Here is a 26819-nt window from a genome sequence, read left to right on the forward strand (position 1 = left end):
TCAGCTCAGTCCAGTGTGGTGTCCCCCTCTCCAGGGCTGGAACTCCCAAAGTCCCCCAGCAGGGCAAAGGTCAGTCCACATCTGAATTCCTAGTAGGAGCCCAACGGGGTCAGAGCCGCAGAGGGCAAGAGCAGAGGGCTGTGCATGCTGACCAGGTGGCAGGTACACAACCCCCAGGGTAGGATGCCTAGAAGAGAAATGAAACCGTGGAGAAGGAAAACATGACCTCTGTTTCCTGCATCAGCCTGTCCCCTGGGAGTAAAGATCAGGTGAGAGAGACCCTTTTGAAGTCCTTTTTACATTAGTAAGGCTTTTCCACGAATTAGTTGTATATTCAACTCTCCTTGAAGTAAAGGTTACCCATGAGTGAAGGGACGGGCGACTAGACTTCTAGGTGTTGCTGGGGAATGTGTAGACCGGCCCCCGCCACCCCAGCCTCAGCAGTGATCCCTCTGGGGTAGGGCCGGAGCAGAGAAGGTGGAACTGCTAGGAGCAGGGTCAGCCCATTAAATATGACCCAAGGTCTCCTTGGCCAGGGGCTCCTGCAGGAGAACCCAGAGCCCCATCCCCACCCCAGAGCCAGGAGGCACCAGGAAGACACTCTGAGCTCTTTTTCAAGCTCTGGTCCACTCAGACCCTGTGTGTCGAAACCTACAAACACATCTCTGAGCACAAACACATGAATCCCTGTTCAAACACAAGAGCACGCCCTGAAATAAATCCTGGGAATACACAGGAATTGACTCCTACACACATACTCTTCCTCCTCCTCCTCCCTGCCCACCCTACTCCCAGCCCCAACATACAGCTTCTGGGGCCAGCTGGGCCCCCTCTGCCAGGGCACTGTCTTCCCCCATCCCTTGAGGAGGGAACTGCCCACCGGCTTCTTTAACTTCAGCTCCAGCTCCACCGGAGTTTGTTTGTCAGGCTGCAGGTCCCTTGGGCCGTCAGCCAAGGAGCCTGAGCTTCGGGAGGAGCCAGGAGTGGCTGAACCAGCCCTCTGGGGAGCTCTGCATCTCCAAAAGTTGAGTAAAGGGAAACCCAGGGCTCCTGGCTTGGGGTGGGCAAGCCCAGCTCCGTGGCCAGGAGCCCCACACCCCTGTTGGGCTTAGAGGTACCTGGGAAGGTGAGTCGTGGGGGAGACAAGCTGCAGGAAAGCAAGGGAGGAGGATACACAGTCTTGTAAAGGTGTTCTCAGGGGTGGGGGAGTGTCCTGGGGCAGCTGGTGGCCAAGGTCAGGCAGGGGGCGGAGGCCCCTGCCCCGGAGGAGGACGCCCCCGCCAGCCCCTTGTGCTCACTCACCACCCTCCTGGCCTGTCCCAGCTTCTCTGCACCTGCAGCTAATCTTCATCCGCCCGCACACAAATTCAGGACACTCCCCTACCCACCTCCTGCCCCATTCGAGCCCCTGTGGGCTCAAGCCCTAAGGCACGAGCAATTCCACGCTCAACCTGGCACCCAGTCCTGGGGGTGGAGGAGGGCAAGACTCGGGCAGTCAGGGCCTGGGGACTGAGGATTCCAGAGTCTCGGGCTTGCTTGGCCGGTTTGTGCCTCGCCCACACCGCCTCTCCCCAGAGCTGCTGGCCCAGGGTCCCACGGGACGCCCCTGGGCGGGCACCCTAAATCTAATGGAGGCTGGTGCCCAGGGTCAAGCCACAAGCCAGACCGCTGGGTGCTCTCGGGCCCAGGAAAACTCCGGGCTCTGCCAGCAGCTCCTCCCCTCTGCCCTTTTAAGAGTCATCCTTGTTCTCAGGCTGGAAGGGTGGCCTGTGCACGAGCAACCCCTCGGGGCCAGCTCACACCCGAGGCTCCTTCCAAGGAAGCTGGGGCCATAAGGTGACTTGGAGCAACCGAGGCACGGAGGAATCGCTGACCCCGAGAAGGCCCAGGAGGCCAGCCTCTGCGGGGCCCTGGCCCTGTCTGCAAGTGGGAGGCCCCATCCAGCCTCTTCCGAGAGCCCTCATTCTGCCTAGGAGCTGTCAGGATCAGGGTCCCGGGACACACCCAAGCCTGGCCAGCCCACCTGGCCTTCCCAGCCTGTCAGTCCAGCTGTTCTAGAAAGGGAACATTTTCCTCTTACTCTATTTGGATAGCTGCAGGGACAGCCACAGGGAGCAGAGAGTCTGATTATTGATGGAGGCAGGGTGCAGGGCCACCAGCCTCTGAAGGGGCTGAGGGCCTGGACCTGGGAGGCCTGGGCCCCCCTCCCCGACAGGGTCAGAGCCCCTCAGCACCACCACAGAGAGAGTAGCCGGAGGGGGCTCCCCAGGCCCAGGTCCTGGGAGACGGACTCCCATCTTTAGGGAAAGTGATCAGCAACCAGGTCAGGTGAGGACACCTCTCAGGCCCAGGCCCCATCCCACCCCCGTGCTCCACTCCCCTCCTCTGCAGGTCCCGGGCTGACAGCTGGGGGCTTCAGCAAGGAAGACAAGGCATCCACAGGACAAAGGCAGAGGACCTGGAAACTGATCTTCTTCCCACCCTGGGAGGCAAGAAGTGGAACCGTGGGGTTGAGCTAAGCGCCTCCCCTCCCTCCACGCTCCTATCTACCTCCTCGACAGCCGGTCTCTCACGCTCGCCTCCCCTCTCCTCCCAGTCCTTGTCCCCTTTCCAGCCGCCCCATCCTGGTGTCTCCTTGTCCCCAACTCCTCCTGCCTGCCTCCCCCGCCCCGGTTATGTAAGGGGCCCGGGAACACACAGAGGGAGCTTTGTTGTCAAACCAAATCCATACGGAGCCGGGAACGGCCAGCGCAGCTGTTCCCCATTCCCTCCGCCTTGGCAGGGGTGAGACACCGGGCAGGAAGCCCCCGCACGCCTCCCTTTTGGAGGGTAGGGGGCGAATGCTGGCCCCAGGGCCCCCAGGCAGCTGAACGGGTGGCCGGGGATCAGTCACCATTGCGTGGGACCACAGCAGGGGACCAGTTGGCCCTCAAGACAGAGCAGAGCCTGGGTACAAAGCCAGGGGCCCAACGCCCAGAGAGGAGAGCTCAGGGCTGGGACAGGGCTGCACCGTGAAGGCCCAGGGGGCGCCCAGACCGATACCACTGCACGCTATTCTCGTCCGCCCATGGATGCGGGCCTGCGTTCTGTCGGGCACACAACCCATGGACATGCTCATCTGTGCTCACCTGAAAGGCATCTGAGCAAAACTCTCCTCTCTGCTCTGACCAGCCTCTGCCACCCCAGGTACCTCTGGGGAAAAGCCTTTGTGCTCTGGAGAGAAGAGGGTGGGGGGCAGAGGTCAGAGGCCAGAGAAGCTCCACCAGCCAGCGTTTCTTGGCAGACCCTGTAGGTCCAGGATGAGAGCCTGCCTTCCCGCCCAGGAAGATGTCCAAGGAGGCAGGTGAGGGCCCAGGAAGCTAAGCTAAGATGAGAGCATCGGCACTTGGGGGCGGCAGGCCCTAGCACTTCACCAAATGCAACTGTGGACGAGCCATCTCAGTCAAACGCTGGGGCTGCCAAGGAGGAGGCCCTCCGGAGTCTCCACGGCCTGCAGGGCGCCCACCCGGCCCACTTGAAGTCCAGCTGCCACATTAAGCAGAACGGTGTGGGTGCCAAGACCTGCGGTGGGGCGGGGGCAGAGGGGCAAGGGAAAGAAGGGAAGGCAGATACAAAGGAAGAGGGGTGGTTGGAGAAGAAGGGGAAAGAAATCAGAAGGAGGAGGGAAAGAAGGCGGTGGCAGCGTGGGGGGCTCAGAAAAAGGAGAGAAACAGGAAAAGGACCAAAGACGGGACTAAAGGAAAAGAGGACACAGCAACCCACTCCAATATTCGTGTCCTGGAAAATCCCGTGGACAGAAGAGCCTGGCAGGCTACCATCCATGGGGTCGCCAAGAGCGGGACACGACTTAGCATAAAGGAGAAGTGAGAGAAGGGCCCACCCAGCCTGAGAGGATGCCCCCTGGCAGCCCTCCCACACCCTCTGAGCCAGATAGGTGGTCCACGATCAGTAGGACAGGGTGGGGGCATTTCCAGAGAACTGGTCCCAGCCCAGCCAGCGCCACCATCAGCCATGCCCCAGGGGTTTCAGCCTCAAAAATCCTACATCTTTGGAACCTAGAAGATAAACCAGGACCTCAGAGAAAGGAGAGATGGGGGCAGTGGGTGCACAGGAGAGGTAGCTCCTGCCTGGGGCAAGAGTCCTTCTGTGACCTGGAACAGTGAGTTCCTTTTCTGAGTCTCAGCTCCCACCTTTGCAAAAAGGAGTTACTGACAGGCTACTGTGTGCCAGCCTGGTGCCGGGGATGCAACGGGAAGTCAGGCGGTCGAAGGTCCTGCCCTAGAGTCAAACATCAGCCTGGACCTCTGAGGCCTCCCCAGCTCACGTCTATCATCTGCGCTCCGTGAGTCAGTCTAACATCAGCCTGGACCTCTGAGGCCTCCCCAGCTCACGTCTATCATCTGGGCTGCGTGACCAATCCCGTGCACTGCACTGTGAGCCCTGTTATCAGATGTGCTCGTGGAGAATCAGAGCTCCAGACATGCCAAAGATCACACAGCCGGAGGCAGACAGACAAGACAGAGAGCACCTGCCTGGCTTTCTGGCCCCCAAAGAGGTGCTCTTCAGTCTCTGGGCCCCACCCTGAATCACAGAAAGTGCACCTGCCAGCATTTACAGAGCCGGACCCCAGGCCCTGGGATGTTATCGGATACGCGCTCTCGAAGTAAAGGTCACCAATGAGGAAAGGGATGGGCTGTCAGACTTCTAGGTGTTGCTGGGGAATGTGTAGACCACCCTCTGCCATCCCAGTCTCAGCAGTGATCCCTCTCCAGTAGGACCAGTGAAGAGCAGGTGGAACTGCTGGGAGGGGGGCTAATGCTCAGCCCATCACATATGACCCAGAGTCTCCCTGGCCAGGGGCTCCTGAAGCCTCTATGGGGAAACAAGGAGGCAGATCTGAGACCCCACAGCCCCATCCCCACCCCAGAGCCGGGAGGCACCCAGAATATACTCTGAGTTCTTTCTCGGGTGAGCTCTGCTCTGCTCTGGTCCACTCTGTGTCAAAACCTACAAACACATCTCTGAGCTCAAACACATGAATCCCTGTCCAAACACACCCCGGAATAAATGCTGGGAATACACAGGAACTGACTCCAACACACACATAGGCACTCGACCTTCCTTCCAGACACAGAAGACAGAGCCCACCTGCCCAGATTCTTGGTCCCCAAAGAAAGTGCTCTTCAGTCTCTGGGCCCCACCCTGAATCACAGAAAGCGCACCAGCCAGCATTTATAGAGCCAGACCTCGAGTTAGGACGCGAGGGGTGTGCAGGGCCATCAGGGAAGCCTCAGGATGGGCTCACGTTGGATGCTGAAGGACACTGCAATCTAGGAAGGGGGCTGCCACTGGCACCCAAGTCACTGTCAGGGGCCAGCGGAAGCAGAGGCCAGAGCTGAGGGCATGGACACGTGGCCGGGAGGTAAGGACAGTCCTGCTGGAACCCAACGCGGGTTTTCGAATAAAAAGAGTTTTAAGTTAAGACACCCTCTGCCCCACTTTCAAATGCAATTTTATATGGGACTCCAATATGTAGAAGGAATAAGTGGAGTTGTTTGGGTTGAAGCAAAAATGGGGGTGAACCCCCTCCCAAGCCCTTACTCCTGACATGAGACCCTAGAGGGTTCCATTCCAGGGGCGCTTTTCTTGGACCCAAATAAAGTGTCAGGCAGGAAGGGAGGTTAGGACCAGTCTGTGCAAGGACCTGAAGGCAGGGCTGAGAAGGGGGATGGGAGCAAGAAGGTGACCAGCTGGCCCTGGTGTGGGGGCACAGAGGGGAGGCCCCCCTGAGGGGCAGCTTCCTGCTCATCCCAGGTCTTGCCTCTCCTGCTTGCCTCTCCCAGGTCTGAATAGGCTGTTGGGCCAGGTCCTCAACGGCCTGTCAAAGGCAAAACTCTTCTCCCTTGACCCCAAGAAAGTGTGTGCGCGCACAGTCGAATCCGACACTTTGCGACCCTACAGACTGCAGCCAGCCAGGTTCCTCTGCCCATGGGATTGTCCAGGCAAGAAGACTGGAGTGGGCGGCCATTTCCTCTTCAGGGGATCTCCCCGACCCAGGGATGGAACTCATGTCTCCTGCATATCCTGCATGGGCAGGTGGATTCTTTACCACTGGCTCCACCTGGGAAGCCCTCACCCTAAGAAAAGGGGGAAACGGAGCAGGGACACGGTGAAGACAAGGTCATATCCAATCTATATTCTCCATCCACTCATCAAACAAATATTTCCCAAGCATTTATTATGTTAGACACCACGCCAGGCAAGAATAACACGGCAAAGAACATGACAGGTTTCTGGAACTTACACGAAACCACTCAAGAGTCAGGGAGGAAAACGCCTTGAAAGTTTTCAAACCCATTCACACCACAAACACGCCCCTCCCATGCCTGTATCGCCTGGGGACCATCCCTGTCAGGGTCACGGTTGAACATTATCAGTGACACGGCCCGTTCCCCACCCACCCCCAGGCAGAGTCTTCTTCCTGGAATCTCCAGATGGCCACACTGAAGACCTTGTTCCCTCCCCTCCCTAGGCAAGGGAGCCCACAGAGCGCTGGAAGCATTGTTAAATGTGCCAGTTTTATTTTTCATCACGACAAAGGACGAAGCTTCATCTCTAGTTTTGCTGGCTCTGAGTCACTTGCTCAGAACCCAAGGAAACGAGCCGGCTCCATTCTCACCTGGCCAGAGCTCCCAGGTCTCTGGGTCCCTGCCATTGCCCATCTGCCACTGTTCCCTTCCTGTAACCTTTGAGCAATGGGTCCCCGGGGCACAGCCCCGCCACCCCCACTTCTCTCCTGCTAACCCTGCCAACCAGGCCTCCCTCTGCCTGATCGGAGCAACCTCTAAGAAGCAAAAAGGATGTGGATCTTTGAAGATCCTCTCTGGTCTTGAGCCAGCCCAGGATGGGGTCCAGGAGCACCCTGGAACAAAGGCGCCACGGCCCTGCAGGAATCTGGGGGTGTCAGGAGCAGCTGCCAAGGCAGGTCCACGAGCTCAGACCCCAGAGGACCCCTCCCCATCCCCACATGTCGCCGCTGTTGCCGGATGAGGCCTTGTGGGCAGCAGCGAGGGAGCCGCATTTCCAAGGAATAGGAGCGGGCGGGCAGGCCAGATGGAAGCAATTACCGGCGGGAAAGCAGGAGAGGTGGGTGCTGGCAGGGGCTGGGAGGGGCTGCAGGAGCAGGGAGGGAGGAAGGGGAACCCGGCCCTGCCCAGGTGAGAGAGGCAAGGGTTCGGAAGCCCAGGACCAGCTGGGTCAGATGTGGGGTTCAGGGCCGTACAGAGTTCTGGACTGCGAATCAGGAGGGCCGTGTCCCCCTTGGTCACCAACACCCTGTAGCCTTGAGCAAACCCTTTTGCGTCTCCGAGATGCATCTTCTTCACAGATCTCAGGGAAAGGTAAGACAAGCTTGGGGAACAGTAAAGAACTGGGTTGAAAAGCACAAGATTTTGGACGCAGGCAGAGTCCCAGCTCAGCTGCTTAGGAGCTGTGTGACCTTGGCCAAGTGGTCTATTCTTCCCACGCCTCCCTGTCTTCATTTACAAATGGGCTTCATGAAAGGGTCACACGAAGCGATGTAAATAAGTGAACAGCACAGTTTTGGTTTTTTTTTTAGAGGTTTACTGGGCCAGGCTTTTAATAAGCGCTTGATAGGTAAATTGTAACCACTTTTGTTATTCGCTAAGTCCCTTTTTACTAGAAGGCCAGGTATTTGTGAAGGCTGCCCTGGCGGAGGACACAGGGCAGACCATGGACGCAGGAGCATCACCGAAGGCCCTGGAGCCCGCACCCTGGTGGAGGGTTTGGACCCACGGCAGAAACAACAGTGAGCCAACCCAACACTCTGCAAACAGCTTCCTGTCCTCTTTCTAGCAACCATGCTCCCCACCCTCCACAGGAGAGCAAGATCCCAGAGTCCCCAACCCACTCAGGCTTAGGAGGGAAGCGGCACCAGGCCTTGCCCACCCTCGAGGTCTAAGTGGACACCGCCTCCAACCCCCCGCAGCAGCACCCTCCTCCCTGCTGGGCTTGGGGCAGAAGCCAGGGCTTCAAATTCTAGAACAATCACATTGTGTCTCTGCAGGGTGGCTTTGCAGGGGGTAGAAGTGGCAGAAATAGGGCAATCATCTGGCTGCAGGGCTACTGGTCCCAGGCAAGGGGCCAAGACTGAAAGAAAACCTGCAGCTCAGGATGGCCTTCCTCATCTGAAGAGCAATCAACACGGGGCAGCCCCTGGCAGAGTTTCCCCCTCTGTGGGCCTCAGGGGCACCAGTCGGAGGCCCGTCGCACCTGCCTGGGGCCCAGGCATCACTACAGCTGCTCCCACTTGTAGCAAACATTTGACCACTTCCTCCGTCTGTAGAATAAAGGACGTCTCACACACACACACACACATACACACACACACACACACAAATTGTGGTACAGGTCAGGAGTGAACTGGAGTCCAGGCGTGGCCAGCAGCCCCTCCTGGCACACTCAGAACAAGCGTGCACAAGTGCTGAGCACCTCCAGGAAAGGGTGACCAACGAGAGAGGGGAATTAATGACTACAGGCACCCAAATCTGCCCGCCCTAGGCACTTCCTCAAGGAAACCAAAAGGACAAGAGTGGAGAAGAACCTGAGATGGAGAGGTATGAGAAGCTAGCTAGTTCCTGCAGAAGAATGCGTACCCCCAGGCAGCTGAGGAGTCAGGGGGGTGGGGGAGGGTCAGGCCCTGTACATTTTCTCGGTGTCCCCTTACCTGACTGCCCTGCTCCCTAGCACCCACGGTCCAAACCCCGGAGCCTGGGAACTCAGCTGGGTTCTGGTGGCTGTCACAAGCTGTAGGTCTGGTTCTGTCTCTGGGACCCTCTGGGACACTGATCTGAAGGATCCCTTTCAGGAGACTGGAGGTGCCCACCCCATCTTCATGGGCTGGGATCATGGTTTATCACTGCAAGGAGGAGGGACCCCTTCTCCATGACAGAGAGGCCAAACTGTTGAGCCGCTCTGAGTGGAGGAGTCCACCCAGACAATGCACCCACATAGGGCCTGGGTGGGCACACAGTGCAAGGTAGATGCCAGGCCAGTGTGGGTAAACCACCGATAATCACAGGGCCCAGGAAGGGAGGTCTGGCCCCAGCTGTAGAAAAGCGAGGAAGAAAGTGTTAAGTGTCAGTCACTCAGTCGTGCCCGACTCTTTGAGACCGCATGGACTGTAGCCTGCCAAGCTCCTCTGTCCGTGGAATTCTCCAGGCAAGGATACTGGAGTGGGTTGTCATTTCCTCCTCCAGGAGATCTTCCGAACGCAAGGATGGAACTCAGGTTTCCTGTATTGCAGTCTTGACTGTCTCCTCTCTTGCAGGCAGAGCCACCAGGGAAGCCCTCCCTTTCTAGGATTTGGTACAGTTCTAAGAGGAGCAGATTCTCAGTTCTAAACCAGAAAACTGGATCCTAGGAATCTAAAAGGGCTGGAAGGGTGGAGGGGCCAAAGAAGTCTGTTTCTGAGGAGTGGGAGTGAGTCACTGCTTTGGGAAGGGAAGTGGGTGAAGGACGAAAGGGAAATCAGCTCAGAAGGCTTGGCCTCGGCCTGGGCCTCCACTCACGGGCAAGGGACGCTATGGCACCAAGCAGCAGCCCACTGCCAAGCCACGGACGCTGCTCAGCCCCCAGGTCTAACACGAGACCCCAGGCTACTTTCTAACTCCTACCATCCACCCTCCCCTCTGAACCCCTGATGACCTGGGCTCTGGGGGGACGGTCCAGGCTCCTGGCTCTCCTTCAGGTGCTGGGAGGGAGGCCCAGGGCCCAGGGGACAGCCTTAGATCTCCTGCCCAGCACACAGATGCTGAGGGATGGGGCACAAAGAAGCTCGAAGTGGAGACTCAAACCAAGCCGGGTACAGGCCAGAGGGACCTGAGCCATGTCAACTCAGGCAGGGGGTATTCGCCTATTAGCTCCCAGCAAAGAGAAGAAGCCCCAGAAGTTCATTTCTAGGCCCGAAGCCGCTGGCACCTCGCAGGCAACCTCTCTAGACTTATGGGCAGCCTTTGGAGAGTCTTGTTGGAGAGTGTGGGAGAAATGCTGCTAAGAGCAAATACTCACATACCTGTGCCTCTGTGCAGGTAACTTCCATGGCACTCAGCACCTTAACGATTCCTCCCCGCCACTCCCCCTAAAAGATGCCAGGGCGGTGGTCTAGACAGGGCGGGCGGCAGACCACAGCTCAGGAGAGAGTGGCTTTGCTTTGTGCCTCTGTGCCACCTTAGCCGTGCCAGGCCCGTTCCCTAGGTTCCGCAGAGAATAAGTCTGCCTAAACTTGGCTTCCACACTGTGCCTCCACCCCCCACCCCACCCCAGGGGATGGATAGCACAGGCTGCCCTGAGAAGCGAGAGGGTGTGCCAGCCTGTGGGTGGTCAGGAGGTCAGATGGGCACAACTGAGCCCCCTGACACTGTCTGCAGCCCCAGCCCTCTGGCGGGAGCCCTCTACCCTGGCTCAGGACCCAGTCTGGGGGACAGGGGAGCAACAGCAGTAGATGAGGCCTCAGATGGCCCAGGCAGAGCCTCCCCCAAGACTGGCAATGGAGGTCCCAGCCAGCAGAGGCCCCAGGGGGCACCCAGCACTGACAACTGAGCCCAGAGACTCTACCCGGGACTGAACTCCACCCCAACCCCATCCCTCCCCACTGCCCACCACCCAGGCAGGTCCCAGACACAGTATCCTAGGCCCAAAGACCCCCAGGAATGTGGACTGGTGTCGGGCACAGACAGCCTGCAGCTAGCGACCCCCACACTTGGGCTCTGCTTGGCGACCTTGGGTCTCCTGCACACAGGCGGCCCCAGCAGAGCCTGTCAATTCCAGCCAAGCCAGCCTGCCGACCTCCTGGACCTGGTGGGGCAGTTGTGGGGAGCAACCGCGGCTCAGAGGATGCCCAAAGCGGAGGCGGGGGGCCTCTTCCGCCTTGGCGCAAGGCTGGGGGCTAGAAACTTTCCAGAGAGGACCGTCCCGTTCGCTCACTCCCAGGGAGCAAAGACAATTGGCTTTCCGTGGAAAATCCCATCCAGGGCAAGGAATCCCTGGGCCGTGGCCGCCCCTCCGGGACCCCGACCCGGAACCGCGCGGCGCCCACGTGCCCGGCCCGACCACCTCCCCTATCGCGGCGCCGGGCGGAGAACCGGGCGGCCGGGACCCGGAGGTGCGCCCAGCCCTCGCTGGCGGGCCCCAAGGGGACCGGCCGCCGCGTACTCACCCTCGCGGGTGGCGCGGGGCGGGGCAGGACGGCTCCGCGCGCAGCTCAGATCCGCTAGGCGCACGGGCTGGAGGCGCGGCGGCTCCGCTCGGCCCGGTCCCTGTCCCAGGCGCGGGGCCGGCCTGGGAGCGGGCAAGTCCGCCTGCTGGGAGGCGGGGGCCCGGGCCCCGGCGTGGGGCGGGGAAGGGGGCCGGACACGCTTGCGCACACTGCCGGGGAGCCGAGCGGGGAGCAGGCAGACAGGAGAAAGGGCGGGGTGGAGGAGGAGAAAGGGCTGGGGTGATCCCGCTTACGGGCGGGGCCGGTGGCCGCCGACTCGGGATGGTGAGCCGGCAGAGCCGGCCCCCGGCGGGCCCCAGGGCGAGAGAAGCGGAGGAACAGACCGATCGGGCGAGCGCGAAGGGGTGTGGGGTAGGGGTGGTGTTGTGGGGGAGGTGTGGTGTTGTAGGGGCGGGTAGGAAGAGACTGGTGGGGTGAGGGCGCAGAGTTCAGGCGGGCGCAGCCTGTGAGTAGCACCAGGATGGATGTGGGCAGCGCAGCCCATGCACACCCTCCTGGAAACAATGAGCCCTACAAAGCGTTCTCCGCTCTCCCACGTGTGGAACCGTCTTTCTCCCTCTCGGGAAAGTGAGGCACACCTCTCCCACGCACAGTGGCCAGGTGCCCTGGTCGGAGACCTGCACCCTCCCTTTGCAGGAGTCTGGCTCTGCCACCCCCAAACTTCTCCCTGTGCACCTCCTTTGCACACCCCTTCTTGGCTTTGAGAAAGCGTCTCAGTTTCTGTTCCTTACTGAAGGCGCCAGGCATCCTGCCCCCAGCGGAAAAACCCACCAGGCCCTTAGCCTAGTGCCTGGGCCCCCCCAACCCACCCCCAATCAAGCCAGGAAACTACTTAGGCTGAAGAACCGTCCAGAAGTCACCCACAGGACAATCCCTAGACCCCGAGACACTCTCTCAGAGGTGAAGAGCCCTTAGTGTGAAGAGCTGGAGGAGGAGGGCAGAGTGGGGAGGGGGTAGCAGAGCTCCAAAGAACATGTAAGACCCCACCCCCCAAGAAAGCTTAACCAGATAGTGGCAGAGAGAAGACTCACGTGGATGCCCACTCAAGGATAAGTTAGGATAGAAGCTAGTACAGACGAACCTATTTGCAAAGCAGAAATAGAGACACAGAGGTAGAGAATAAATGTACGGACCCCAAGGGGGGAAAAGGGTGTGGGGCCAACTGGGAGACTGGGGTTGACGTGTACACACCATCAATGGTAGTGGTGGTTTAGTTGCTAAGTAGTGTCTGACCCTCGAGACCTCATGGACTGTAGCCTGCCAGGCTCCTCTGTCCATGAGATTCCTGACCCAGGGATGGAATTCATATCTTCTGCATTGCAGGTGGATTCTTTACCCCTGAACACCCACGGGAGCCCATAATGACACATACTCACCCCAGTATCATACAGAGTAGCCTGCAATGCAGGGGGTTCTTTATCAATAGTGGAGGGAAGCCCTACACTATTGATACTATGTATATAAAATAGATCACTAGTAAGAACCCACCTTATAGTTCAGGGAACTCTACTCAGTGTCCTGGGGGTACAGGTATACATAGAGCTGATTCTCTTGGCTATACAGCAGAAACCAACACATTGTAAAGCAACTATATACTCCAATGATTTTTTTTTTAAACCAACAGATTTCATTTAATACTGATGTTAATACAAAATGTAATCAGATGCAAATGCCACGTTACCGTGTTCTTAAAGTCGTTAAAAAGGGGAAAAAATGTTGTAGGGTTTTATTTTCACCTTTCTTTTCCTAGCTGTCTTTTGTGTTCACGCTCAGTCACTTCAGCCATGTCTGACTCTTTGTGACCCCATGGACTATAGCACACCAGGCTCCTCTGTCCATAGGATTCTCCAGGTAAGAATACTGGAATGGGTTGCCATGCCCTCTCCTCCAGGGGATTTTCCGGACCCTGGGATCAAACCCACATCTTTTATGGCTCCTGTGTTGGCAGGCAGGTTCTTTACCACTAGGACCACCTGGGAAGCCTAGCTGTCTTTTAGGTAGAGATTTTTGGTTTGTTTACTTCTTATGTGTTAAAGAATTTGATTAGTCTTATGTACTTATAAATTCATTTTATCTTTTTCTTGCAGTTAAACTGCATAAGACCTAAAATAATCTGTTTCTATTTTTTTGTTATCTTTTTTATTAAATTTATTTCTTTTTAATTGAAGGGTAATTGCTTTACAGTATTGTGTTGGTTTTTGCCAATCAACATTTGAATTGGCCATAGGTATACCTAAAAAGAAAAACAGAGTAAGTTAGCACAGGATATAACTAAGTATAAGGCATGGGTAATTGACGAGGGGGGTTCACAGAAATGCCAGCTCTAAGTTGGCTTCAGCCGAATCTGGAGGGTTCATGGTCTGAGAAGAGGTACCTGAGGAAACACTCTGGCCTGCGTGAGCACAGCAAAGGAGGCAAGGTGAAGACAAGGGGCCTTGAGCGCGTCTACAGATGGCTGTTCATCCTAAATCACACCGTGCATGGTGGAGGTCTTTCCTGCATCTCACCAGTGTCCAAGTATAATTAATGCTTGGTGTTGTCAATTAAGCATTCACACAAATACTTATCTGGTATCAGCTCCAGCTCTGGCAGAGTGACTCAAGTCCCTGCCGGGGGGCAAGGCTGAAGGGAGAGAGACCAGCCTCCCTGGTGCCGGGGTGGAGGTCAGAGGGGAGACACTGACCCAAAGAGAGTAAAGCAATTGTCCGAAGAGACTAGAATCGCAGAGCTGAACTGTGAATCAACCTAGCTTTGCAACTTTGCAAACTCTTTAATGAACTCGATCTAAACACAGCTGGCAGTTCTTGTTCTGAACCACGTAAACTTCACCCTGTGGGAAAAATCAAACTGAAGGGCCAGCTTTGCTCTTGGAGACCTGATTTCCAACTCTGCCTTGGTCACTAAATAGGTTTAATTTTCTTGTTAGGAAAAAAAAAAAATGGAAGTAACTGTAAATTATTCAAAGGGCTATTGTTGTGAAATTAGGCAACGGATATAAATTTGCTCCAGCAGTATAAGGTGCTGTTAAAAGTGTGTGCTCTTATCATACACGTGGCACCCCCTCCTCTAACCAATAAACTGTATTCAGCTCTCCTCCCTTCTCCTTTCCCCAGCTTATCCTAGGCCTGGTTACTGAGTGCCCAGAAGCTAATTGTCTAGACTCCTCCCCTCAGGCCACAGTGTGCTCACTCACGGTCTTTTCCCTCTAGTTCTTCAACACAGCCAGATGCTTAGCTGGCTGCCTAGAACCATATCATCTGCGGGCCAGGAGGAAAGTGATTCTGGTACTTTTCACCTGAAGCCCCTCCCAGCCCACTTGCCCATCAGCAGGGCACTGGGAGTTGCTTACCAAGAGGCAGTATGGTGGGGTGACCCAGCTTCGGCTCCTAAAACTGTTCCTTTTGGGGCCAGCTGTGCCAAGGATGAGTCAAGACACCCTGAGGATCAGTGGTCTGGCTCCTGCCCCCGTTCCTAGCCATATTGCCTCCTTTCCCACCTCCAGAGCACCCCCTTTACCTCTCTGGTTCTGTCTCTGCTGTGGAGGAAGTTGGCGGACACAGCTCTGCTGGGGCGCTCAGGGGGCCTCTCTCTCTCTCTCTAGGGAGCAGAGGGAGGAGACAGAGGAGCACGGGTTGTGGGAGGGGCAGGTGCATCTGGAGCTGGGAGGCCAGGGTGTGGGCCAGGGTGTGAGCCCTTAACACATGCGCCTCCCCAGGCCTCTGGCTCCTGTCCCTTGCATTTGCCACGTTAGCATCCTGCCCACCGGAAGGAGGGAACAGCGAGATGCCGTTTGAAGAAGAAATAAACCCAATCCGCATCTCAGACGCTTTTAAAAATAGCAACTTGGGGAATGGTGTTTCAGCTCCTATTTTTATCAGATTTATACGGCTGGACGCTCGAGCTGTGCAGTTCCCAGGGATCTCAATAGCACCGGACATCACTATTGTAGTCTTAGAAACCTGCTGTAAGGCCAAGGCTAAAATGCATTCCAGGAACCTGTCGGCTGGATGAGATCCTGAGAAGTCATTGCATGCAGCCCTCATCTCTTTTAGGGCCACAATCAATGAACCACAGAGAGTTTATGGCTTGCTTTTTGCCTTCAAGTCTCGGTTGCCATGACTTCAGTGCCCAGTCTAGGATGTCATGGCCTTCTAATCCGGAAGTCCTTTTTAATATCTAACCCAAATATATAGGCTGGGTCCTTTAGGCCCTTCTGGCAGTGGGAAAATGGCAGCTAACATTTATGAGTTCTTACCATGTCCACAGAATCCTCTTGTTGAATCCTCACGAAGCCCCTCGGGGTAAGCACGGCTTTCACTAACTCATGGCTGACGAGCAGTTACCTAACTTGCCCAAGATTACATGTGGATACGGTGCAGGTTCTGTGCAGGGGTTACCAGACCATGCTGGCACTGAAAAGAATGTACAACAGGATAATACATTTCTCCATAGTTTTGCCTTTCATTTCTTCCTGGTCCTGAAGGAAAAACTGGTCAGGGTGCTATTGGACGTGCTGGAAGCCACGTTTTAGGTTCTAGCCATGCTGAGCCATGCTTTCCCTGAGTGTTGTGTCTTAGCTCATGGTGGTCGTTTGGCTCTCATTTTAGCCTGGAAGTCTGGCTTCTCCTGGCGTAAGCTCTCACGGCCCCCTGTGCTTTTCTCAAAGTATTCAGGTTTGTGGAATTACTTTGTAATTATGTCTATCATTGTTGTTGTTACAAGCAGATTCAAAGGATTAGATCTGATAGAGGGTCTGAAGAACTATGGATGAAGGTTCGTGACATCGTACAGGAGACAGGGAGCAAGATCACCCCCAAGAAAAAGAAATACAAAAAGGCAAAATGGTTGTCTGAGGAGGCCTTACAAATAGCTAAGAAAAGAAGAGAAGCAAAAGGCAACGGAAAAAAGGAAAGATATACCCATTTGAATGCAGAGTTCCAAAGAATAGCAAGGAGTGATAAGAAAGCCTTCCTCAGTGATCCAAAGAAATAGAGGAAAACAATAGAATGGGAAAGACTAGAGATCTCTTCAAGAAAATTAGACATACCAAGGGAATATTTCATACAAAGATGGGCTCAATAAAGGACAGAAATGGAATGGACCTAACAGAAGCAGAAGATATTAAGAAGTGGCAAGAATACACAGAAGAACAATACAAAAAAGATCTTCATGACCCAGATAACCATGGGTGTGGTTACCCCTCCCACAAACACACACCATTGATAACCATGATGGTGTGATCGCTCACCTAGAGCCACACATCCTGCAATGCAAAGTCAACTGGGCCTTAGGAAGCATCACTATGAACAAAGCTAGTGGAGGTGATGGAATTCCAATTGAACTATTTCAAATCCTAAAAGAGGATGTTGTGGAAGTGCTGCACTCAATATGCCAGCAAATTTGGAAAACTCAGCAGTGGCCACAGGACTGGAAAAGGTCAGTTTTCATTCCAATCCCAAAGAAAGGCAACACCAAAGAATGCTCAAATTACCACACAATTGTACTCATCTCACATGCTAGTAAAGTAATGCTCAAAATTCTCCAAGCCAGGCTTCTGCAATACATGAACTGTGAACTTTCAGATGTTCAAGCTGGATTTAGAAAAGGCAGAGGAACCAGAGATGCAATTGCCAACATCTATTGGATTATTGAAAAAGAGAGTTGCAGAAAAACACCTACTTCTGCTTTATTGACTACACCAAAGCCTTTGACTATGTGGATCTTAACAAACTGTGGAAAATTCTTAAAGAGATAACAGACCACCTGACCTGCCTCCTGAGAAATCTGTATGCAGGTCAAGAAGCAAGTTAGAACAAGAAGAACAGTTAGACATGGAACAACAGACTGGTTCCAAATCGGGAAAGGTGTACGTCAAGGCTGTATATTGTCATCCTGCTTATTTAACTTATATGCAGAGTACATCATGCGAAATGCCAGGCTGGATGAAGCACAAGCTAGAATCAAGATTTCCGGGAGAAATATCAATAACCTCAGATACACAGATGGCACCACCCTTATGGCAGAAAGTGAAGAGGAACTAGAGCCTCTTGATGAAAGTGAAAGAGGAGAGTGAAAAAGTTGGCTCATAACTCAACATTCAGAAAACTAAGATCATGGCATCCAGTCCCATGACTTCATGGCAAATAGATCAGGAAACAATGGAAACAGTGAGAGACTTTATTTTTCTGGGCTCCAAAATCACTGCAAATGGATGGTGACTGCAGCCATGAAATTAAAAGATGCTTACTCCTTGGAAGAAAAGCTATGACCAACCTAGGTAGCATATTAAAAAGCAGAGACATTACTTTGCCATCAAAGGTCCATCTAGTCAAAGCCATGGTTTTTCCAGTAGTCATGTATGGATGTGAGAGTTGGACTATAAGGAAAGCTGAGCGCCCAAGAATTGATGCTTTTGAACTGTGGTGTTGGAGAAGACTCTTGAGAATCCCTTGGACTGCAAGGAAATCCAACCAGTCAGTCCTAAAGGAAATCAGTCCTGAATATTCATCGGAAGGACTGATGCTGAAACTCCAAAACTTTGGCCACCTGATGTGAAGAACTGGTTCATTGGAAAAGACCCTGATTCTAGGAAAGGTTGAAGGCGGGAGAAAGGGATGACAGAGGGTGAGATGGTTGGATGGCATCACTGACTCGATGGACATGAGTTTGAGTAAGCTCCAGGAATTGGTGAAGGACAAGGAAGCCTGGCGTGCTTTAGTCCATGGGGGTCACAAAGAGTCAGACACGACTGAGCAACTGAACTTGAGTTGTTTGTGGATTTACTTTGTAATTATGTCTATCATTGTTGTTAGTTGCTAAATCGTGTCCAACTCTTTGAGATCCCATGGACTGTTGTTGCCGGCCAGTCTCCTCTGTCCATGGGATTTTTCAGGTAAGAATCCTGAAGCGGGTTGCCTTCTTCAGGGTATCTTCCTGACCTAGGGATCAAACCCAAGTCTTCTGATTTGCCAGGCAGATTCTTAACCGCTGTGCCACCAGGGAAGCCCAATTATGTCTATGTGTCTCACTAAGTTGTAAGCTCCATGAGAGTTCTAGTTCCATATTCTTGTCTTTAAAAAAAAAGACAGGGTAGATGTTCAAAACCTTGTTCTTTGAATTTAAACACTTTAAACAAATTTAGTCCATGTTTCTTTTTTAACAGTGGCTAAAATTTGGTAACTTCAAGTTTACATAGACTCCAGAATCCAATGTAATTTCAATGAGAATATGGAGCAAACAGAGAGTTGCCAACATTTATTTTGCTATGTGAGGATTTTCTGAAAACAGTTACTGTTAATTATCACCATCTTCTTACAGAAAAAAGTCCTTTTAGGGTTCTATATACATGTTTGGAATAAAGATTTAGTCCTTTCTGAGAAGGAAGAGTTAAAAGACCCACATCAACCTATTCAGAAATAAAACATATCCATTCAATTCGTTTGGAAATACAAATATCACAAGAGAAACATTTTCAAATATTACTTTGTTCGCAACTGTTTCTTGATTTGTTTCTCCATTCCCGGGATCTGCGTTCAACAGAACTAGACAACATGGAGCTAACTGTCCAACTCCTCCTGAAATGTTATTTTTCTCAGTTTCATGAAGGAATGTTGACAAATATAGAACACTCAGCAATTTTGCCCTATGAGGAAACTTTTGGGCAAACTTGAGAGGAGCCGAGGAAAAGCAGTCACGTCTCCAATCGCTCTCCTCCCTCCCAACCCAGCCAGGAAGAAAGTCGGCCAAGGACTGGGGCCTGGCGCCGGTGGGCAGCCCTCCAAAGTTTATGAGAAGGTGACACCCACCTCCGCTGCACTCACCGAGGACACGCAGCTAAACGCACAGGGACAGACGTCCATGCCGTCAGAGAGGGCTGGCGGTGGCTCATCAGTCAAGCGGTGCTGAGGCTTAAGGACTTTCTGCTCAGGATGCTGTCTCAGTGGAGGTGGGGAGCTGGGTGGGTCCTGCTAAGTGAAGGCAGGAGGAAATCTAAGGCAGAGGAGACGGTTCTCATTCTGCACCCCTCGGGCTGAGGACTGTCTGTCTGCCCCCTAGCCTGGGAGGCTGGGAGTGTCTTTATAGTCGTCTCTGGGTTCCCAGCCCTTAGGACATTGGCTCAAAAGGCATGCAGTGAGTCAAAGCATTGGATTCCATTGCAATCATGCCACTTTGGCCTGCTGCGTGTATGATCACCAGCAGATCCCTCTGTGGTGGATCCTCATCCCTGCACCCCTTGACAAAGAAACAGGCTCAGGAGGCCTTGGGTCTGATGCAGTACGTGTTTAATAAGCAGCGTGAGGAACAAGCGAATGGAGCTTGGCTGTGAATCCTACCCTGGTTCTCGGTCCAGGGTACGCAGAATAAGGGCCACCCCGCTTCCTCTCCCTCCGTTTTCATCTTCCTTTCACTCTGCAAGACCCACATCCTACCTCCCCTGGCAGTGTGTCCTGAGGACGCATGCGGTAACTCATAGCCCCACGTTGACCGAAGAGCAAATGCCGGCCCCTCTCGGGTAGCATGATGTGTCTGGGAAGAGGGCCTCGTGTGTTTAACTACACGTCGCCAATGTCTGCACCCGTGTCCCTGCTCTGCTGGAGCAGTGGGAGACGTCACTTTGCCAGATACGCCCTTGATGTCTTCCTACAGGCTATCAGCCTTGGGTGCTTTGAAGTCCCTTCCTGGCCTGGCAATTCTGTGGTCAGGGATCTAGGACAGCGGTCACACCTTGATCCGTGACTCAGGGCTTTTGGACTTCACTGCAACCATGTCACTGTGCCCTGCTGAGACGGTGGATTTATCTTCCGGCTGCTCTATGGCAGTGTGTTTTGTCTTCCTGTCGAGATAACGAACTCAAGGCCACAGACTCACTGACCAAGGAACAGAGGCAAAGGCAGTCGTCTTGGGCTTGCATCATCTGATTCTGATTAAGGCCTTCCCACTTCCAGGAGGCCAGCCTCCAGCCCTGTCAACAAGGGTTTATCAACAGGACTGGCTCACACATGGGAAGTGTGCGTTAAGTGCTGGAGGGAAAGAGGAAGTGCTGTCAGAAAGACTATAGACTACTTCCAGAAAGGTTTCATATGTGGTTTTCTCTGAGGGGGGACTCCCAGACATGTGGACCATCAGGAAGAAACACTAAGTGGGAAGAAGGAAGAGAAAGGTGGTAGCAGAACAGCAGGGGTGAAAGCAGGGAGGCCCAGGACGTGAAGTCCGCCAGGAGGGGACCTGCAGGAAGCCCTGAGCCCTCCAGGTTGGCCGTGCCCCCTGCCTTTACCCGGCTAGGGTCGCCCACTCCACCTCCCCAGGCCACACTGTGGGTCCATACTGAACGAGACTGATAGTTTATTCTCATGCTGGGAAGAAGCCAGTACAAAATACATTAAAAAAAAAAAATTCACTTGGTACAAAAAATCCTGCTGCCCCCATCCCCCACAAGGGTGGTCTCTTCTCAGCTTCTCTGGGCCTCCTGCAGGAGCGCCAGGAGGGGGTCGTCAGCCCGGAGTGCAAAGGTGAGCGTGCGACGCCGGTAGTGCTCGGGGTCCTGCTCCAGGTTGTCGATCACCTCCGCCAGCAGGTGGGCGCGCTCCACGCCGGCACCCGGGGCCTCGAAGCCCAGGGCGGTGAAGTGCACGTGCAGATGGTAATACGAGGGCAGGTAGTGCAAATACACGCGGAGGCGGTCCGCCGCCACCCGGTAGCGCCGCAGAATGGCCTCCTGGCAAGGAGCGGGGAGCGGGAGGGTCAGCTGCTGCCCCCACACTGGCGCCGGCACCCCCTCCTGCCCACAGCCCCCACCAGCCTCTCCGTCGCCCCACGGGTGGCTTCGGGATCCCTGTCTGCCATTCTAGGGAGTCAGCAGGTGCGGGTGACAAGCAGCGAGGTGGAGGTTTTCTTCCCAAGGAGGGGTACGGTGGCCTCAATCAGGGCTCCCCGCTCCAACCTGCTGGAACACCTGCTTCCTTGGTCGCAGCTAGGTCTCTAGGAAGTCTCGGTGCTAAGCACAGGGGCCCAGATTCCCAAGACTGGGGGACTTGCCTGCCCTGGAGGAGTTACCAGGCTTAAATCATCAAGTGGGTGGCAGGAACCCTTTTTTTCCCTGCTTAGCACAGAAGAGAGTGGAGCCGGGCTGCGACAGAGCTAAGGGCTTGGTGGCAGAGAAAGGCCGGGGGAGGGGACGTGGGCAGGGCTGGACAGAGCTGGGAGGCATCACAGGATCCTTGGATTCTCAGTGGACTCCCGGCAGAAGAGGAAAGCATCACCCTTAACCCCGGCTCCCTTGGCCCACCCCAACCTTGCATAGTGGTAGAGCTTTTTCTCTTCCAACCGCCTTCAGAAGCCTCCAAGCCTCTTGGAATTAAGAGAAGATTTAATTTCCAATGTAGGCCAATCTCTGAGGCGGCAGGGGTGAAGAAAGACAGGGCCCCAGTGAGCTCAGAATACACGCTGCGATTGTACTGTGCCCTTCTGATTGGGTGCGTCCCTAGGAATCTGGGCATCAGGGTGACCACCAGGGCACCCAAAGGGCTTCCTGGAAGGCGGACCCCACCTGAGAGGGTGCTGGAGTTGCCAGGGCAGATGCAAGTGCTGGCCTGACACCTCCCAGGTGCCCTGCATCCAGAGAAAAGAGAAAGACAGCCGGGGACATGGTGGGGTGAGCAGGCAGGTGGGAAGGCAGGTGGGCACAGTGGGGAGGGGGCCAGAGGGGAAGGAGAGTGGCCCCAGGCAGAGCCTCGGAGCAGGGCTTGTTGAACCTCGACCAGGGGAGCCTCTCCCGGGCTGGAAACCTTGGTGACAGCAGGCCTAGCATGGAGGCTGTACCATCCAGTGTCTCAGAGGAAACAAGGCTGAGGCCAACCCCACAGAATAACGGGTTCAGAAGGACCCCTCCAGATACCCAGGCCCAGAGAGGCGAAATGACCTGCCCGGGGCCGCCAGGGGGCTAAGGTCAAAGTGTCAGAACCAGGATCACAGCTCCAGATTTGAGACTCTCCTCTCCCCCACCATCTGCCCGGGCCCCCAGGGCTGCTTTTAGCAGCCTTTTCATCTGATTCAGCAAATCTCCCAGAGGGAAGGTGTCCCAGAATGCCAGGTGCCAGAGCGTTCAGTCTCTGCCCTCGAGGTACACGAGGGGACACACGCAGATCCATGTCAGGTCGTGGACCATCTACCCAAGAAACACGTGTAGCGTGATGCAGCTGTCACGGGTAACCCTGGGATGGGCGGGCACCCCACATGTGACCTGCAGGACAACGTCAGGGAGCAGAATCGAGGACCCGAGCTGAGGAAGCCTGTGTGGGGTGAGGCGAGGGGGCTGAGCGCAGAGCTGGAAGGCAGGGTGGGACCAGGACCAGGGGCTTCCTGAGGCCATCTACAAGCCTTCACAGGCCCCTGCAGGGCACCTAGAGAGAAGCCGTTTCACAGAAGGGTGGGGTGAGGAAAGGAACACACGGGAATCGGAGTGTAACCCCTCTGGGCCCTGGAGTGGACTCGGCCCCGGGAACCTCACCTGACCCTCCCGGAGAATGTTCCTGAGCAGCGGCAGGTGCTCTGCGGTGAGGTCCCGAAGCGACTTGATGCCCCGGCGATGGCAGATGGCGATCAGGTACAGGTCATCGAGCTGTGCGGAGACAGGCGGGGTGAACTGGGCTCAGCAGGGGGGCCAACCGCGGAGGCTGCCCATCCTGGAACTGCCCCCCCAGAAGTCAGGAAGCACCCCCACCCCAAGGCCTGCAGGGCCAGCCGCCGCCAATCCCAGGGACACTGTGGCCAGACCCAACCCCAGGCAAGGTGGGCGTCCACCTGCCCCGGGTGAGTGAGGGTTGTGTGAGGGAAGAAGCCTGTGTTTATTCTTCCTGCTCAAAAATATCACACGAGAGTATTTACATACTCAGTAGGGGGGCAGAAGTAGGGGGGCTTCAAGAAAATGCCATGAACCACTTTTATGGTCTAATCACCTGTACTAAGTGCTGTAAGACACAAGGGGAGAAGAGTGCAGGAGGAAGAAGGAAAGACCAGTGAGGGTGATCAGAGAGGGACAGGGGGCCTGGGTCGGGAAGAAGAGGGAGGGCTTGGGAAAAGAGCACTGAGCAAAGGAACAGTAAAAAAAAAAAAGGCTCAGTGGCATTGGTTGGGGGAGGAGGGCTCCATGTGCCTGGAGTCCAGGCAGGTGACAGGTGGAGAGGCAAGTGCGGGGGAAGGGAGCCTGGGGCCCGCGGGGCAGTGAGCTCCACCTTGCTTCACCCTTGTCTCCCTTCCCGTATCTCACAGGGCTCATACACAGCCGCCCTTCCAGAAGACAGTGGCTGCCCGAAGACCTGGGGGTCACAACAGTACAAGGACCCAAGGCCAACAAGACCTGGAGCCAAAACCTTGAGCCAGAGAGCAAAATGACTCTTCCTCTTGCCCAGAAAACCCTTCCTGTCCCAGTCTCCACTTGCCCAAACCCTGGCCTTGGCCAGTTTCACATCCTCCTGCAAAGCAAGCCCCAGACACCAGGGCTCCAAGGGCCAAGGCCTGGTGCGGATCCACCGGCCCTCAGCTCTGCAGGCCAAGCTGCTAGATTCCTCAATGAGATAATTTGGGGACCATGAGTCACCCGACCAAGTCCCCAAGGGCCCCAACTTAAAAAACTGGGAATGAGACTTTCCAGATGGTGCCTGATGTCCAGCTGTGCTTCTTCATGCCAACACTCTCTCCATGCCACACACACTCGTCTCCGCCAGAGCCCTAAGAGCCGGGCTTTCTGCCCCTGACCGGCCACACATGAGCGCAGTGGGAACCTGCCAGCAGACGGCTAAGCAGTGCCCACCTGGGCCTCAGCTCTGCCTGCAAGTCCCTTCTGGACTCTTCCTTCTCGTGGCCTGTGTCCAGGACTCTTGTATAAGCTGAGACCCAAAAAGCTGTTTGAACTAGGAGTGTGTGCGTGTCTGTGAGTGTCTCCAGCCGTTCCACGTTGTCACTGTCACAGGCCCTCCAAACAAGAGTAACATTTGTTTAGATGGTATCTGTTGACAAATTCCAAAGATGACATAAGTCACACCTCTCTGCTCCACTGGCATGGAATGAAGCTTGAAGCCTGTGCTGGGTGCCAGCTCACGGGCTGAGTGAGGGAAGGAAGACAAACCTGTCCTTTGATAGCAGACATGACCCCGGATTTTCCCCAAAGGGCCCCGGCTGCCCAGAGAAATGATCTGGGGAAAAAAAACAGGGGAGGGGCTGGCAAGGGTCTCAGACTGGCATCCCAGAAGGCAGCACATCAACCCCTCTGGGGAGACAGAGGCCATCAACCTTGTCTACTCTAAGGCAGGGCAGCAAAGTCGAAGCAACAGCCTCCTAGCAAGGGGCAAAACGGAGAACGGCTGGAGCCCCGGACACCCATGGCTCCACCTCAGGAGAGACGCGGAGATCGAGGCTCCTGCCTGAGTGCCTTAGACACAAGGATCTACATTCCGTGAGCTGAATGTGTCTGTGTGTCTCCATGAACACGCACATACATGCTGACACGTATAGTGTGTAAAGACTATGGAGGAAAGACAAACCATCTCTTCTGGGGCAGGGACGTGGAGGAATGTCGGGTGAGGGAATGCACCTTCATTGCCCACTCTGTGTGCTATTTTTATTGTTACCATGTACATGCTGGTGTTGGCTTCCCTGGAGGCTCAGATGGTCAAGAATCTGCCTGCAATGCAGGAGATGTGGGTTCGATCCCTGGGTTGGGAAGATCCCTTGGAGAAGGGAATGGCAACCCACTCTAGTATTCCTGCCTGGGGAATTCCATGGACAGAGGAACCTGGAGGGCTACAGTCTATGGGGTCGCAAAGAGTTGGACATGACTGAGCTTCTAACACACATGTAGATGTATTAACTGGACCAATCCCTACATCCCCAAATAAGCCAATAAGAAGGAATATACAGTTTCTCTCTACAGAGAACTGAGGAAGGGATTCTCTAATCTCCAGGGAGCCAGAGTCTCCAGCAGACATTAGGGACTTGATCAATATTTGTGGGGCTTCTCTGGTGGCTCAGTGATAAAGAAGCCACCTGCAATCAGGAGACATGAGTTCGATCCCTGGGTCGGAAGATCCCCTGGAGAAGGGAACAGCAACCTGCTCCAGTATTCCTGCCTGGAGAATCCCATGGACAGAGGAGCCTGGTGAGCTTCCAGAGGAGTCAGGCACGACTTAGTGACTAAACAATAACAGCAAAATATTTGTGAGACAGACGGACAAATGAATGGATGGATGGACGTTTTTTAATCATGGGCCACCAGTGAGCGGAAAAAGACACGCTTCTCGGCAGAGCAGCGGCACGAGGGGCCGCCAGGGTGGCTAGAAGTCCCCTCAGAGCACATGCCAGACCGCCCTCTCCTCTGTCCTCCTCTGGTGGATGAGGATGAGGACAGAAGTCCAGGCCCGGCCCACCTCCCTGCTGGACACACTAATTCTAGGGAGCCGTGGGCCTCAGTGTTCTGTCACAAGTCAGGGATGTAAGGCCCTTAACTGTGGCACCACAAGGAGACAAGCGGTAAAGAAGCAAAGGTCAGGCACAGTCACACCTGTCCAGTCAGCAAGTTAAAAGCCTGATACGAAAGCTGGCCCCTTCAGAGCCCCAGGGCGAGTCACCCCACCATGTGGCTGGGACCCTGCTGCAGTGCCTGAAGCCTGTTCTCTCTTAAGGGGACAGACAGCGGGCAGTGCCCCGGGCAGGCCCGGCAGCATGCCTGCCGGCGCCAGGTAAGCAGGAGCATGGGCTTCCGCTCTCGGTGCCACAGGCACCAGAGCATTATGGCTCCTTGCATGGGGAGGCTGCGGCTATCCCCACATGCAAATCACCTCCTGCAAATCACAAGGTCTTCAGGGACCTCATGAATCCAAATTCCTCCTACCAGCTCCCCCCTACCCACCCACTCCCACCTCCCTGCACCGTGTGTGTGATCCAGAACGGCCAGCGCAAGGCTGCCCAAGGGGGCGGACGGGATTGACAGAGCCCCCGGCGTGCCTACCCCACGGGGGCTCTGGCTTCGTTCCTTCTCTGGTCCTCTGCCCTCCCTTCCGGCCTGAGTGGGGACTGGCTGGTGCGGGGGCGGCCTCTGCACATCATCACGCAGAGGGGAGGGCGGGCTCCTCTGACCTTCCCAGCTCAGCACTGAGACCTCTGGAAACTCCCTTCAGATTCCCTACCTGCCTCCTCCTTCCCCCACCAGCCACGTCCAGGAAGTCCCACGAGCCACCCCAGGAGACAGCTGGCACTGGCTCGCCCGTGCCTCTGAGCCTGAATCCTGTCCCCCTCACCCCGGCCACAGGCTCAGCTCCCCCGTCTCTTGGCAACTGGAGTGGTGTGGCTGGTCAGGAAACCCACCCCACCCAGCCAAGAGAATGCAGGTGAGCTTGGCAGAGGGCACAGAGGCCTGACCAGCGGCTGAGAGAGTGAGACGGGAGGCGTCCCCCCTGGCGGGACGGGCCCGACTCCAGATCAGTGTCCCCGGGAGACCTAACAATGATGTGAGGAACACAGAGCCTAGAGG

General features: G+C 55.3%; 1 protein-coding gene across 9 annotated transcripts in view; it reads right to left on the reverse strand.

The window, feature by feature from the left end:
- The window catches only part of LOC113885942 (m7GpppX diphosphatase), a 116731-nt gene that overhangs the window by 54861 nt on the left and 35051 nt on the right, over positions 1-26819 (reverse strand). For 5 of the 9 annotated variants that reach the window (XM_027531800.1, XM_027531801.1, XM_027531797.1 and 2 more), the window contains 2 exons: positions 22803-22913; positions 19102-19260 (listed from right to left, as the gene is read on the reverse strand). In XM_027531800.1, the coding sequence (XP_027387601.1) occupies positions 19102-19260; positions 22803-22913 (270 nt within the window). Of the gene's footprint in view, positions 1-11236; positions 11443-18535; positions 21012-22802; positions 22914-26819 lie in introns of those variants that run through there. The other 4 variants (XM_027531798.1, XM_027531803.1, XM_027531804.1 and 1 more) reach the window with 4 other exon arrangements.

This window comes from Bos indicus x Bos taurus, chromosome 29, assembly GCF_003369695.1.
Source record: "Bos indicus x Bos taurus breed Angus x Brahman F1 hybrid chromosome 29, Bos_hybrid_MaternalHap_v2.0, whole genome shotgun sequence".
NCBI classification, from domain to species: domain Eukaryota; kingdom Metazoa; phylum Chordata; class Mammalia; order Artiodactyla; family Bovidae; genus Bos; species Bos indicus x Bos taurus.